Source organism: Pseudorasbora parva, chromosome 22 (assembly GCF_024679245.1).
Source record: "Pseudorasbora parva isolate DD20220531a chromosome 22, ASM2467924v1, whole genome shotgun sequence".
NCBI classification, from domain to species: Eukaryota; Metazoa; Chordata; class Actinopteri; order Cypriniformes; family Gobionidae; genus Pseudorasbora; species Pseudorasbora parva.
In genome coordinates this window covers 23,068,086-23,084,405 of record NC_090193.1, presented here as the reverse complement: position 1 = coordinate 23,084,405, position 16,320 = coordinate 23,068,086, and the positions used below count along the sequence as shown (strand labels likewise).

The 16,320-nt window shown below is 36.1% G+C and overlaps 2 protein-coding genes across 6 annotated transcripts in view; one reads left to right on the top strand and one right to left on the bottom strand.

The window, feature by feature from the left end:
- The window catches only part of fmoda (fibromodulin a), a 77,768-nt gene that overhangs the window by 54,993 nt on the left and 6,455 nt on the right, over positions 1 to 16,320 (top strand). The gene's annotated exons all lie outside the window — the stretch shown is intronic.
- Positions 2,237 to 8,884, bottom strand: zgc:113307 (uncharacterized protein LOC553753 homolog). The gene is made up of 4 exons (XM_067431941.1): positions 8,393 to 8,884; positions 7,387 to 8,020; positions 5,922 to 6,239; positions 2,237 to 2,388 (listed from the first exon to the last, which is right to left on the bottom strand). Exons 2-4 carry the CDS (start codon positions 8,006 to 8,008, stop codon positions 2,237 to 2,239), a joined length of 1,092 nt encoding a protein of 363 aa, XP_067288042.1. The 5' UTR covers positions 8,009 to 8,020; positions 8,393 to 8,884.

The following is a 16,320-nucleotide window of genomic DNA, read 5'->3' as shown; positions in this document are numbered from 1 at the left end:
ATGGCTCTGCTAATGGGGAATGTGGAGTGCAAAGGCTGCTCTGCAGTTTAAAAAAAAGGTCCCAGAGAGAGTTATGGCATCTTGAACACATGGTCCATTAACTCACATCTATATGGGATATTGAGTTGTTTCTTTGGACTTATTGATCAAACATATATTTTTGTTAAATGTTTTTTTTTTATTCAACAGTCAGACTGGTGAGAGTGAGTTCTTCTCTGGAAGATGCTGTGGTTGACTTCCCTGTTCCCTCTCTTATATGTCTACCGTGTCTTAAATCTTTTTTCTGTCCACACTGTAAGAAAAAAATGCTGCCTTGAATATATAAAAGGATGTTTTTGCACACTCTCTTGCACTCGGCAGTGAAAAACACTTAACTTGTTGCTAAAAACACTTAACTTGTTGCTAAAAACACTTAACTTGTTGCTTCTGCAGATTGCATCCTTTTATGTTTTTCCTTGTCGACGTTGATTTTGGTTCAGTGAGTTTACAGTGAGCATCTTGAACTGATGCTGCATAAAGAGATTCAAGTGACCGAAAAAATATAGCAGGACAGAAATTAGAGAATAGATTTATTGCTTGTCACCATGCGTTTTGTTGGGACACTGTGTTAGCCTGAGTAAGCAGAATCCGAGCCAACCAAATATGGAACTGTTATCCATATCCACTGTATTTAATAAGAAACATTGTATGTGAAACAAAAGAAGCTAAGACATCTCATTCTTTATCATGGCAGCATTTCTTTTAGTGGACTTTTTGTTTTGGCTAAACTAATTTTGTTTATGAATACTTGCTGAGGGACCTGCGATCGTTCTTTGTCACACAATGGAATGTTTTTGTGTCCAAAGATAATTTTTAGAAGTGCTTGTCACAAAATCCTTTATCTTTGTCATAGAAAATGTATTTTGCTTTTTGTATTTTTTCAACCTTGGCAGATTGCAGTATTACAGTATTCTGAGAGGAATGTTGTGTGAATAAATAGCCAGAACAGTTATCATAAGATATGCAAAAAGAGCACTTTTCAATATTTCATCATTTTTTTAGAATTTAAAACACACATATCAAGTAAATGACGTAAATTACTAAATTATACACATGAATATAACTACACTGCCAATATAATGGGTTTTATTGTAATTGGAATCTTAGAACTTCATTTTTAAGTGTTTGGAAGAAAATGCACTGTAATCTTACAGAGAGGTGCCGCAGTGATTGAATATTTATTATACTTAAGTATTTATTTATTATTATACATATAGTCTGGAAAGTAATTATACTTTCCAGAATATAGGTAACAAAAAGCCTACACTACCCTTTCAAAAGTTTGGGGTTTGTAAGATTTTGTAATTTCTTTTAATTGTTCTAATTATGTCTCTTATGACTAAAAGACTGCATTTATTTGTAAAAGACTGCATTTATTTGTCAAAAAAACTGCCAAAACAATAACACTGTGAAATATTATTACAATTTAAAATAACAATTTTCTATTAATATATTTAAAAACAAAAACATATTCTTGTGTTCATATTATTCTTCAGAAATCCTTATAATATGCTGATTAAGTGCACAATAAACATTTATATTGTTATCAGTGTTAATAGTATTAAAAAGAACAGTGTATGTATTTTAAATCGTTTAAATCTTGACTTCATCTTTCATCATTTCAATTCACTTTTTTTCTACACCCCTTAATCCTACACAAAAAACTTAAACTCTACAAAAACTACCTTACTACTGATTAATAAGCAGTAAATTGGAAGTTTATTGAGGCAAAAATTATAGTTAGTAGTTAATATGTGTTCCCCATACTAAAGTCTTACCGGAAAAAAAAAACTTTGACCCTGGAAAAACCTGACCCCAAACATTTGAATATTAGTGTATTGTCACATGTTTAACAGTTAGACTAGTTTTCATTAAATTCTTGGAACATTTAAAGTGAAGACAAGCCATAAGACTTACACTTTACATCAAAACAAAATATTGCTGCCCAGTGCCCATATACAGGACATCCAGCGTAAAATCATATTAAAACATTATAAGACCATTTACAGCATGCTTATTCAAAACATTAACACCTTAAATAATGAGCAATTCAATTCAGCTGTAATGCTTTCTAAGTGCAGACTAAATATACATATTATGTTAAAATATAATATACAGTATATTTGCATGCTATTTTAAAGTCTTTTAAAAGCATGAAAACGTAGAGCTACTCATGGCGATGATTGCTTTTATTAGATCAAATATAAATGTTATGGAGGACACGTAGGCAGAACACCCAATCAGGAGGCAGCTTGTGATACTCCAGTTTATTACCATCCAGCCTCAGAATCTTCATACGTGAATATGATGTGGGTCCTACTGTCCTGCAGAAACTGGCCACGTTGAACTCTGGACAACACAACAGCAGAACAGATTAGTTGTTGTAATTTAGATTCCATGTAGTGTTTTTTTAATGTTCATGCCACATGATAAATAATTATTATTATCATCACCACCACAAGGGTATTTATTGATTTATTTATTTGTACATATTTTCAGATTTGTCCCACTTAACTTTTATGGTAAGATACTCTATCTAGCAGGCTAAGATTGTTAAATGTCTGTCTGTTTTGAAAAAAAGTGTTACCTCTTCCACTGTTTACTGTAGACAGAAATAACAAGACAATGAGGTCAACATATTCAGTGATTAATGTGACGTGTCGTTTCAGAGAATTCGAAGCAGACATCAATCCTTCACTAGATTACACACAGTCAAACTACAGCCCTCGTAAACAGGAGCTGCTTCCCAATGGCGTGTAAATAAGTTACAGGTGCGCTGACGTTGGCATCTCTTCAATGATCCTGTTTTAGATAATGATGGTAGAATAATGGTTATATATCTAAGCTCAAGCTGCTAATGCTAAGCTTGTAGTTTAAAGGTTTATGAAGACTCTCCATGAACTGAAAGACCATGAGGTGTCTCTGGTGGCACTGAGACTATTCTTAAAACAGAATCAATATGTGTTTACAAAACACTTAAGAGGCCCTATTTAAATGATCTGAGCACATGGGGCATGTCCGACTCAACTTTTGCTAGTTAAATGACAGAAAACACGGTCCACGCATGGTCCAAAAGGGTTGTAATAATAATAATAATAATAATTAGTTAGTTACATTAGGTACTCAAAACGCTTTACATGGGGGTTGGGGGGTAATCTCTTCAACCACCAACTATACTAGTCTCTTAATGAGTCATGGGTGTGTTTTGGCTGTAACGTGCAATAAACCAAACAAAGTCTCACCTCTCATTCCCTTTAAAACACATTTGCGCTTGCTAGAGTGCCTGTGCATTGTGCACCCGCCTATAGGCGCATATTACTAACGCACCCTTTAAAAAACATTAAAAATACCGCATCGTCTATTTTGAGTTCCAGCACCCCCATGGGCAAACAGATGAGTCTGAGTGCATTTGGACGTGAAAATGAGAACTGTGTGGACCTTAAACTAGCAAAAGACACACGTGTCACGCATGGTGTTGCATTGCGCAAGGAATATGATAGGGCCCATTGTGTGTAACTATTTTTTATCTGTTTTTCCAATCTTCTACCCATCAATCCAGCAATACATACTATAATAACACTATTATTATCATCATATCTGTGTAAAAAAAACAGGGCTCACAGCATATACATCCTTATACTTGAGCCTTTTGAGTGGGGCTTGTCAATACATTTTCTATTACATTCTTTCCATATGTTTTCTAAAGGATAAATCTGACAGGTTGATGGGTTGTTTAACCTTTTCCTAACCTCCACTTCTAGGTTATAATATAGCAATTGAAAATAGAGGCTTGTTAATTAGAATATTATACTTTACTTTGAGCTGGTAAATCGCTACTAATGGCATGAGTTTTTATTGGTTCAAAACAGTGAATCATGGCCAATGCCTGAAAGAAAAAGTCTGCTGAAGTCTTTGCCTTCACCAGTGGCACAACTCTTGTAACTGAGCTCGGCGTGCTTCTGAAGAGGAGGGGGAGAGAACAGAGCGTGCTTTTAGCACATGTGGATTCCTTTTGGAGTATTCACAGATGTTCCCAAACCTTCCTTCTTCCCTTTCTCCCTCCTTCTCTTTCAGCTAACCTACTTTTTCTAGTCACCTTGTGTCTCTCCAGGATGTGTCTGTCTGCAAACACATTGTGAAAAGCGCATTAGAAAAATGAGAAACAGGGACAAGGAAACCAAGAGAGGAGGGAAAGTTTGTTATTACTCTTCTAAAATCCTGTCACATTTTCCGTCATTTTCCCATGGCCTGCCCTTTTCTGAATGTTGATTCTCTTGTGCCAGAGATTATTTCATCAGGCCAGAGAACATAGCCTCATTCCATGAGACTGTTGATCAGGACAAACATTTGAGCAGTCAAGCATACAGATTTCTGTTTAGAATCATTTCTGCACTTGGCTGATTTTTAGCAGACATTTAAGCTGGGTTGCTAAAGGTTTCACAGCATTTCAAGGCCAGGGACAGCATTCCTGACAGATTTGTGCACAATACAAAATTGAAATTAGAATGCTTTAAATTCCCAAACTGTTCTAGAATGTGAATTAAATTTGATTTTGAAAATACTGTAGCACACACAATTTAAGTATTCTTAAAATTAACTGAAGGTTTGACAAAGCTTTGTATTAAAGTTTAGAAAAGAAAATAGGTTGTATTGACCTTTTAACACCAATGAGTTTGAAATACTTGCAATTAATGTATAGGCAAATAGAAGAACTCATATGGCCCTATCAAGCATACACAATTTTTCTTTGATGGTATCAGCCCAATGCTGTTATCATTTTTACATCCAGTGCCACATTGTTTAAATAGCTACGGCACTCACGCCCGTCTGTTTGCCCATGGCCGTGCTGGTCTGAAAACGAGGTGTGTTCAGGTGCATTGCTTGCATGTTGCTATTTTGAAGTAGCTAACAGCTGTGCCATTGACCAATAAAAACCTGGTCTAAAGTCATTAGAAATATGCGTCTATAGGCAGGTGCACAACGTGCGAACACTCTGCTTATTACACACAGGGACACGCACCAGCACACATTTTTAATATTACAAATAAAAGCGTTCAGTCTTTCCGCTTTCAAATTCCACCATGTAAATAGCAAATTTGCCATGTTGTAAGTGCAACTGGTTTTAAAAATGAATAAGAGGTGACACCCTGTTTGGTTTACTGTACATTACAGCCAAAACACACCCATGACTCATTAAGAGACTAGGCACAACCCTTTTGGACCATGCACCTGGCGTGCCAACTGTTTGTTTCCGTCGTTAAACTAGCAAAAGTGGATTCATACACGCCCTATGTGCACCTGCGCCATGCGCTTCAGACTATGCAATCAGATTGTTAATATAGGGCCCTTCATTTCACCGAATAACATTTAGTATTGAATTTCTCACAATTTAGTAAATACGAACTTCCTTTACTAACGCTTCAAATTCCCAACTTCCAGTGTGGCCAATTCAATTCAAAATACACATTCCTAAGTGAAACTGAAATTGTTTTGCTTGCCACATTGAAGTGATTTTGTAGATTAAAACCTATCCATTGTTTCCTGAAGTCTGTCAGCACTGCTTTATTTCCACTATAAACGTCTTGTCTCTTGAAAAATCTGCTGTAAGATTTAAGGGTTGTGCTCTCTCTTCTGGTAAAGCAATTTATTGAGTCTTTTTTAATGTAACATCAGCTAGGTAATATCTTTAAAAAATAAAGTTCTCTGTCTTGTGTCTTGTCATAATTATCCTGTCAATACACTTGGCATGAAACACTCTTTTGGGCTGAGAAATTTCCTCTGTCAGTTTGAAGTTCAGCAGTGTTGATTTTTCTTAGTGCAGTGCTAAAGAGTAAACCTCAGTATTTTTGTTTTTGTAAAACAAGAGCCTTACATCAACTCACCTTGGATATGGTTAACCTCAAGGTACAGGTACTGAAGGGTGGTGGGAACTGTTGGGATTTCAGTCAGCTGGTTATACGAAAGGTCCAGCTCTACCAGAGATGTAAGGTTAAAGGCGCCAGGGTCAAGCCCTTCATTCTTCAATTTGTTGTGTCCGAGCCGTAGGTAACGGAGTACATTAAAACCATGAAGGCTGTTCTCGGTCAGGCCAGTCAGAGAGTTGTTGGAGAGGTAAAGTTGCTGGACAGATGGAGGCAGATGTTTGGGGAAAGTATCCAGGAGGTTGTGACTGAGATCCAAGAGGTTGAGGCTTCTAAGACCTGTTGAAGAACATGACAGATTGAGTTAATGCTGAGTTTACAGCATTATTACTTTTAATACAATGTTTCCTGGTGATTTATTGGAAATAAATCATTATTTATTTTTATATTTCAATTTATTGTGCATTAATGTACAATATATTGGTCTCATATCAGATATTAGAGATTTATTTAATTACATTTTTTATTTTATTTTTTATTTTGTATCAGTATCTGATGTTGTATATTAAATAATGTATTATTAATAATGTATATTTTCTCAGTTTTTTACATTTAGATTATATTTGCCATCATCAAACGCTTAAAAATAACTAATGTTAAATATAATATTTAGCTTGAAATTAATGTCCATTTTTATACTGTACATTTATGATGTTGTATACCAGTAATAATAATAATATTTAGAGAGGCTGTGCTATATGGTGAATAAGTCGCAGCTGAAGGGCGTTGTTAAGCACAACGCGAAGCATATTCACGATATAGCACTAGCCTACAGTACCTTATTTCTTTTATATAATGGTTACCACTTAATTAAAGCTAAAAAAAATATGTATCAATGCAACTTTCATGAAGTTAAATACCTAAAAGCATTCCTTTCCCTGGAAAAATAGTCCCTGACCATGAACAGCGATAGAAGTTATATTATTACGCCATTAGATGGGGGCAAAGACTCTCTTTATGGGTTATTGAGTCAGTAGTGTTTATATTTATTTATATTGAAAGGACTGAAACATGTTGTAAACACGGAGGAGCAAGACAACTAACAAATGCTTTGAATAGCGCTGTTAGTGTCAGGGCACGTAAAAACCCATTAACCCCTCAAGATATCCTCATAATACAGCCAGCTTCAATGAACAACAAATCCACGTTTGCTAGTTTAATGCTGGAAACAGATGGTCGCGAGTGCGTTTGCTATTTAAACAACGTGGCGCTGGACGTGAAAATGATAATCGAGTCGGGCTGAAACTAGCGAAAAGCACTTGCGTCAAAATAAAAAAAAAAATTAAATTTATTTTGGCCATTAATTGGTTAGCATCCCTAACACTAAAATAAATATCAGCTTATTTGTACCAGACAGAAAGTGCATCGCTACTTTTAGCATTTTAAAGATGTGATAATATAATAATATATAAAAACCAATAAATACCGTTTAAGTTGCTCTCTTCAATTATCTTCAGACGGTTGCCTTGTAACAGAAGTACCGTTAAATTACCCAGATTTTGGAATACACCTGCAGAAACCGCTTCGATGTTATTATATGCGAGTCGCAGTTGCTTGAGTCCGCTTGGCAGTCCAGATGGTATCTTTGTCAGGTTATTATTGTTTATGAAAAGATTTACCAAGTGGGTCAGATTGGAGAACAACACATTATCGAGTTGCTCACTCAGTAGTTGATTGTGATCCAAGATCAACCAGCGCAAGTTGGTGACATTGGCAAATGCTTTGGATCTAAGGAAAGTAATATTATTCCCTTGGATGAACAGGTACTGTGTACGGGACGGAAGGCCAGAGGGAAGCTGGTTAAGGCCCCTGTGGTCACAATAAAGGGCTGTTGGCCACTGGATAGGGCAGTCACACTCCAAAGGACAACTTTGTCCATTCACAGCACGAAACCAGCCCGGATCCATCCGATCTTTCAAAGTAAAAACACTCGGCTCTCCCAAAAAACGGTTGATCCAGAGTGGTACACCTCCATAGTCCAAATCCAGCGTGAAGGCCCAAGTCGGCCCACACAAAGAGAGTAACAAAAAAAATGGTCTGATATCCATTTTTCCGCCTGCCTAGATGAAACACAAACAGTATATAATAACCCTTAATAGAGTTTATTATTCAAACTAATCAGAAAGCTTCTTTTCTCCTTGCAGCAATAAATAAAAGTGTACACACATACTGTTTAGAGACAGATAGCTCTAGAAAATAGCTTTTCGTGTAAGTTACAGCAGCAATTCCCAGCAGAGCTTTTGCAGTCTTGCAATAATAATGTGTCGAGTATAACTTAATCTCTATATAATCTCTTTTTCATTATCAGCTACAGTTCATAAACTACTTTAAAGAGCTTGCTAAATTGGTTGAAAAAGCTACTTTACAAAGAATCTCTTTCATCACATTAATAACACATGCATCATATACATATGTGAGAAGAATGTGCATACCTTTCTCCTCTCTTCCCCAGCCGATTTTGGTTTGGAAAGCCTCTGAAAAGGTAGATTTGTCGTTTACGCTGGACACTGAATGGCAACCTGGAGAGTTTTACCCGGCTACTGAGACATTTTTCACTCAGTGATGGCCTTTTCTTCCATACAGCTCATTCACACTCCTTTTTTTCCAACCTGTCTCGGAAGCCTATGGTTGGAGTCTAACCACTGCACAACATTTGTTAGAAACATGTGTGCTGGCAGCATAGAAAGGGCAATCTTTACAGACAATGCTGTTGTGATTTAAGATCTTTGGGACTTAATACATATCACATAGTGTGTGGATCGAAATCCTGTTGTCGAGTTGTGACTTATTTCTTCAAACTTGATTATGTGTAATGCACAACTGATGTTGAATCATATGTTAATGCTTATGCAAACCATATACTGTTACATAAACAGCCTCAGCCCGCTGACTGATGAACTGTAATATCACGTCATTGAGCCTGTGAGTAAGAGGAGTATGTTTGAGAGCAGTATATTTTCTCTTTGCACAGCAGTCAGCTCTGGAACATCTAGCTCAGAGAGCAATGGTTATAGTCTTACAGCTGGAGGGGGCCTGGGGAGCCAAACAGACCCTGTCTATGAGAGAGCAGAAGAGAAGAAAAGAGGGAGAGAGAGTGTGGTTTAGTTAAGATAGCTTTAGTCCAACACTTCAAAGCTCTTCCATAGGGATGAGACAATGTTTTCGTTTACCAATGTCTGAAAAGTCAGAGTGCCCCCTAGCACTCAAATCAACCATAACAATCACAAAAGAAAGGTTCTGCATGGAGAAATATTGTCATAAATATATTGGAAGATTTTTAGATGAGACTATGATGATGTATTATTACTTTATATTTTATTATTATTTTATACTTATGATTATTGTTAATTTATACTTATTGCTTTAGATTCATATTTTAATTACATCATATAATTATTGTTCATCATATATATAACTGTAATCCCCCAACCCCACAATTTTATTAATACATTTAATATAAACGTTTAGTTTAATACATTTTTAAAAGCTCTCTTTTTATTGAAAGAGCAAAACATAAATATTATAAGCACAATATATATATTTTTTTACATTCTGTTAAATATTTAAACATTTGTAAAAAAAAATATATATATATATATTTAGAAACATTTACTTATGATTTTTGGAGTATCATGTAAATGGAGGTCATAAAATGTTGTATGGATATTCACAAAAATGTTACGTTTAATATTTTAATTTGATTATATAATTAATATTGATTATATTAATCTGTATGAATATAATTTGAATTGCAAACATAACCCCCAAAATGTTAACATTTGATACGTTTTTAAAAGCTCACTCTTTTTTTAATTGAATTAATTCATAAACTTCTTAAAGGGATAGTTCACCCAAAAATTATCCCATTATTCACTCACCCTCAAGCCATCCTAGGTGTATTATGACTTTCTTCTTTCAGATGATTACAGTCAGAGTTATATTAAAAAATGTCCTGGCTCTTCCCAGCTTTATATTGGTAGTGAATGGCAGCCCAAAATTTGAAGACCAAAAAAGTGCATCCATCCATAAAAGTAATCCACACGGCTCTGGGGGGTTGATAAAGGCCTTCTGAAGTGAATCAATGTTTTTGTGAGAAAAATATCCATATTTAACACAAATATATAGCTTCCGTCAGACCGCCCTCCGTATTCAAGTGTATTCAAGTTACGCTACATCCAATGTCATTGTCGCTCCAGTTATGCTTTTTTCCTAAGTTGAATACAGAAGACAGGAGTCTGGCAGAAGCTAGATATTTACTTTATCAAGTTTTAACCATCGATTCACTTCTAAAGGTCTTTATTAACTGCCTGGAGCCGTGTGGATTACTTTTATAATGGAGGGATGGACTTTTTTGGGCTTCATATTTTTTGCTGCCATTATAATGCTTGGACAGGACATTTTTTAATATGACTGATTGTATTCGTCTGAAAGAAGAAAGTCATATACACCTAGGATGGCTTAAAGCTACACTGTGTGATATTTTCCCCCATCTAGCGGTGTAAAGGTACATGACCATGCGGCGAATAATAGTTTCTGTTCCTCTCAATTCTGATTTCGTTTTAACTCCTACGGTGGCCGATTTAGTCCAAGATTAAAATGGCAATCCCCCTCTTTAGATTCGACACTGTGCCATAAAGTGTTAAAACGCGAAAGGCGAAGCTTGAATTTACGGGTATGTCCCTCTTTGGCTAATGTACTTTCAAGATGGAGGGGCAACATGGCGACCGGCATTCGAACCCCTAACCCGTATGTATTTTCAACGGCATATTATAAACTTACGAGAATACTTTATTACTTAAAAGAAGTAAATATACATTAATGAGCACATATATTTTTGAACGAACTAAGTGTTTTTAGCTAAGAATAAACTAAAAAAGTTACACAGTGTAGCTTTAAGTGTAATTAATAATGGGGTAATTAAAATAATTAATTAATTCTTTTTGGGTGAACTGTTCCTTTAATATAACTAATTATAGCCTCTGCAAATTCATGTTGTTAAACTATTTCTTGAAAAATTTCACTTGATTTCTTTATTTTTTATTTTATAGTCACTAAAAATATAATACGGTGAACAGTATTAGTTTAGTTTCACAATTTTTTTCCAAGCAAACTTGGCTGATCTGTTAAAAGACTGAAAAGTTTATGTATAAATTGTAATTTCTCAATTTTTTTTATTTTATTATTTGTTCTGCAAAATTATTATTTACGTTTAGTTTTTTAGGACACCAAATGAAAAGAGTGTGTCACTGACTGAAAAGTCCTTGAACTCTGTTTTAAGACTAGACAGGTAGTTTCTGAAAAACACTGACTTAACTATGTAAGTATTGCTCTGAGCCTGAACTGGAGTGTTTTTGAAGGGGGCGTTTATGTTATTCTGTTCTTTGAAACACTCTAGTCTGCCAGTGACTGCCAAATTTCTTTTCCATTTAAACAGAAGGAAATGAAGACGCTTCCAATGTCTTTTGGAATTGTACTTTGTAACCCAGCAGGCAGTGCAGCCTGACCACAAGAAGAAAAAAAGTTTCTTTTCATCCATGATACAGCAAAATAGTTTTGCCATCACATTCCTTATTTCTTATAAGTGTTTGGAAAGAAGCAAAACTAAATTCAGTTTACATCCATAATTCCTTATACTCATGTTCTTCACAGTATATTCTTCATGTTTAAATACAACTTCCAGTCAGCATAAATTATGTGTCCCGTCAAAACACTGCTTACATGTGTGCATTGCGGTTTGTGTTTGCATTTTCATGAGCATGCTCCAGTCGTGTGTGCCGTTTTTCTCTTGGCACGTTATGACTGAGATCTTTGTGACTTTTTCGCGGTTAGCAGACTGCTGTGGCAAAGTCATGCCAAGCCATGGGCACAGGATAGGCAAGCTGGAGGACATGTTACAGAGCGGGTATGACGACCAGTTCACAGGACAAGTTATTTCTGTTTTGCATTTCAGAGCTAATGCATTCAAGCACAAATGCCTTACAAGCGATTTACAGGCTTGAGTATTGCCTATGGTAAAGAAGCCTGTTTTTCATTTCTTCTAAATCCTTGTTTCATATGTTACTTTGAAAGCTTTGATCATGCCTGTTGATTCATTCCAGTCTATATGAATATGATCAGTTATTTCCTATTGAGATCATCTGCCTGTGACCGTGAATCATATCTTGGCTGCCCAATCACATGCTTTTCCTGTAACTGATGCCTAGAGGGTGCTATATCTCAAACTACTCATCATGACTACACAAAGGTCATCAGAATTATTTATATTAGTTCTGATAAAACCAATGCAATGCCAAAGTACAGCTTTGGGTGTAAATTTGTGTGACAGTAAAACTGAAAAGGTCACATTAAAACTGTAGGTTTTTTCTTAGAGTATTTAAAAATAAAAAACTTTGATAATCTAAACAAAGAGTTAAATAATACTTAAGTATTTATTCGTGTCAATATTTGTTTGAAAATATGCATTTTACACTAATTATGTGATGTAATTTAAATCACAATGAACAATTTTGCCCCGATTAAGTTAAGGTAGTGTTCTTCGTTATCACAAAAACTGTGAGATATGACCTGTGAAGAAAACAAAGAATTTGATGGTGCATAAATACTATCCAAACATTTTTTTTCTTTCTTAAATAACAAATTATACAAAAATAACAGAATTGTGTAGACACATTCATGCATACTGAGTTTTTTACACTGTTAAAGACTTGGATTCCCATCCTAAACATAGACAAAGTTTCAAAAACTAATGTTGGACATTTGATGGAGTATTTCTGTGTCAAAAATACTCCTTCCGGTTTCTCACAAGTTTCGGAGAGTTTTTTTCGAGTGTGGGTCGGCTTGACGTTAATAGAGCGGACGGTCCTTGTATGGGCCGTACGGGCTCTTCTCCCGGTAGGCTGCGCGTGTGCGTGACTGGAGCGAGAGAGGAAATGCACGCCCATAAAAACTCTCAGCTGCAGATCCAGTCATCCGTGAACACTTATGACGCGCCACGCTCCACTTTATTCCTATGGGTGACGTCGAGCGACATCAACGCTTCAGCACAGCATTCCGGGAAGGCAGCGCTGCATTTGAACCGATTTGAACGCAGAAATGACGGAAAGCTTTACAACATCACTTCAGTCGCGTCGCAAAGTGGATTTCCATGGTCACTGCTGTCACAGGACTTCACCAAATCATATCAAAGAAGTGTGTTTTTGACGGAGCGGTCCCAGCGATAAAGGTTCGGTCCTGCTTTGGAAGCAGCCGGTGAGTAAAACTGCTTCAAATGTTGATGCTGTTGGCTATCGTCGCGTGAGTAAACATCAGTAAACGACACGATCGCGTGCTTCGTCATTCAAATGCGCTAACGTTACTCCATTGTTGTTCTATGTATAACGTTACACTAGTCTGACGTGCAAAACCGTTTTGCTTGCTACTGCTAAGGTTTAGTCGCATACAATAGTCCATAAACCAAATCATGTCCTCATAAACTGCGAATAAAGACACACAAATGTTGATAGGCCACTAAATACAGTACATACCACAGAGACGGACGTCCTGCTGTTGCTGTTTCTCCTGTTCAATTTATTTCAGCCTCCGAATGATTCTGGATCATATATCTATTAGCTGAGCTCGATAGCCACGCTTGAGGACGTCACTGCTTTGTGCGCTCGTCATTCTTTAGCTCCGCCCACACGATACGCCTCCAGGCGCTCAGTTTTTTCGGTACAGCCTATATTTATTTTATAAATATAATAAAACTAAAGACTTTTTGGAGATATGAAGGATGCAATACTGCTCTATAGGTACTCAAGATTGACATGAGATTTACTGAAACTGAGTGTTTCACCCCCCCTTTAAACACAGTATAACATTTGAAATGGGGTGGAAATTACAGAAAAGTTACGATCAAAAAAGAAAAATGAGTTGACCAAAAAAAGAAAAAGAGTCATTTTCTTCATGTGATTTCAAACATGCATTACTTTCTATGTTCCATGGAAAAAGATCATAGAGTTTTGGAACAACAAATGGTTGGATGGGCAAATGATGACACAAACTTACCTTACTAACTATAAATAAGCAGTAAATTAGGAGGGGGTTTTTTTGTAGCAAAAGTCATAGTTAATAGTGAATATTAGAGATGTAATGATACCCTGATTCGGTACATATCATGATGCTGAACTCATGATACAATATTTTTTGCAATACTCCAAGACATACGGTAAAAGGTTAACAAAAAATGTACTGTTGATTAAAATTTTAAATTATTACATTGGGGTGGAAATAAATATACTTGGACTTGGTGCTGGTGCTGGTAACACAATGGACAATGATGACACCAGAATATATTTTAGACAAATATGTTTGCACTCTGTCACTGACTAGATATATTTAAAATAATCTGGGCAATTTTTTAATGGTAACATGACATTTGCCATTATCAGGATATTGTATAATATTGTAATGGGGGAATATTTGTGGTTCCTGATAATATATTCTGGTGTCATCATACAATATATTATACATTATAGATATTTATAGTATACTGTATGTAGTACTGACACTAAAACTCTGTGAACTTTCTCACACAGTAGTTTTCATTTTGGGTGAACTATACACAATACAGATTGTCACTATCCACGATACATATTGTTGCATGTGATATATTGTTACACAATATACACTATATTGTCAAAAGTATTGGGACACCACTCCAAATCATTGAATTTAGGTGTTCCAATCACTCCATTGCCACAGGTGTATAAAATGAAGCACCTAGGCATGCAGACTGCTTCTACAATTGAGTTGTTGTTGAAAGAATAGGTCGCTCTCAGAAGCTCAGTGAATTCAAGCATGGTACTGTGATAGGTTGCCACCTGTGCAATAAGTCCATTCGTATTCCACGCTAAACTGTTATTGGTATATAACAAAGTGGAAGCAATTGGGAACAATAGCAATTCAGCCACGAAGTGGTAGGCCACATAAAATCACAGAGCGGGGTCAGCATGCTTGCATTGCAACATTGGCTCAATAACAATGCATAGAGAGCTTAATGGAATGGGTTTCCATGGCCAAGCAGCTGCATCCAAGCCCTACATTACCAAGTGCAATGCAAAGTGTCAGTTGGGCGTGGCCACCCTTGGCCTTAGCTTTGGCTTAAGATTTCATTGATTATGCTATGTAGCCTAATTTTGTCTCATCCATGACGGTGCAACAATGAAGAATAAGCTATTGGGTTTTTGAGAACCAGAACCAAGCTAACTAAGAAAGTTAAACTTTAGATATAATGTAAGCTTTTTTTTTTTTATCAATATGAAGAATAACACAAAACACAATAACACAAATTCACTCAGTATTCCATGATCTAATTCACTACTATCCAGTTCAGTATTAATCCAGTACATTATAGTCAAACACATTTTTATGTTAAAATAATGAAGATTTCTGTGCCACCCCAGACTGGTTGCTGGCCCCAGCCCGGTCACCCCTATGAAAAAATCCTGCCTCCGCCACTGGTGGAACCTTCTCTGGAGTGTGAAATCATGCTTCTCTGTCTAGCAGTATGATGGACGAATCTGGGTTTGGCAATTGCCAGGAGAACGGTACTTGCCTGACTTCATTGTGCCAAAGTGTAAAGTGTGGTGGAGAGGGGATTATGGTGTAGGGTGGTTTTTCAGGGGAAGGGCCTGGCACCTTAGTTCCAGTGAAAGGAACTCTTAAAGGGTTTGTTTAGCCAAAAATGAAATTTATGTCATTAATGAATGTCACCCTAATGTTGTTCCACACCCGTAAGACCTCCGTTCATCTTTAGAACACAGTTTAAGATATTTTATATTTAGTCCGAGAACGTATCTAAGTGTATGCACACTATACTGTCCATGTCCAGAAAGGGAATAAAAACATCATAAAAGTAGTCCATATGTGACATCAGTTAGTTCATTAGAATCTCTTTAAGCATCAAAAATACATTTTGGTCCAAAAATAACAAAAACTTTATTCAGCATTGTCTTCTCTTCCGCGTTTGTTTACAAACCTCAAATAACGATTCAAACGGTTATGAATCAGATTGATTCATGATTTGGATCGCTAATGTCACATGATTTCAGCAGTTTGTCAGTTTGACACGCAATCCAAATCATGAATCAATCCGCTGATTCATTTCCGTTTGAATCTTTATTTGAGGATTCAAAATAAATGCGGAATAGAAGACTGATGCTGAATAAAGTCGTAGTTTTTGTAAGAGATTTTGCAAGAGATTCTAATTAACTAACTGATGTCACATATGGACTACTTTGATTATGTTTTTATTCCCTTTCTGGACATGGACAGTATAGTGTGAATACACTTAGATACGCTCTCAGACTAAATATAAAATATC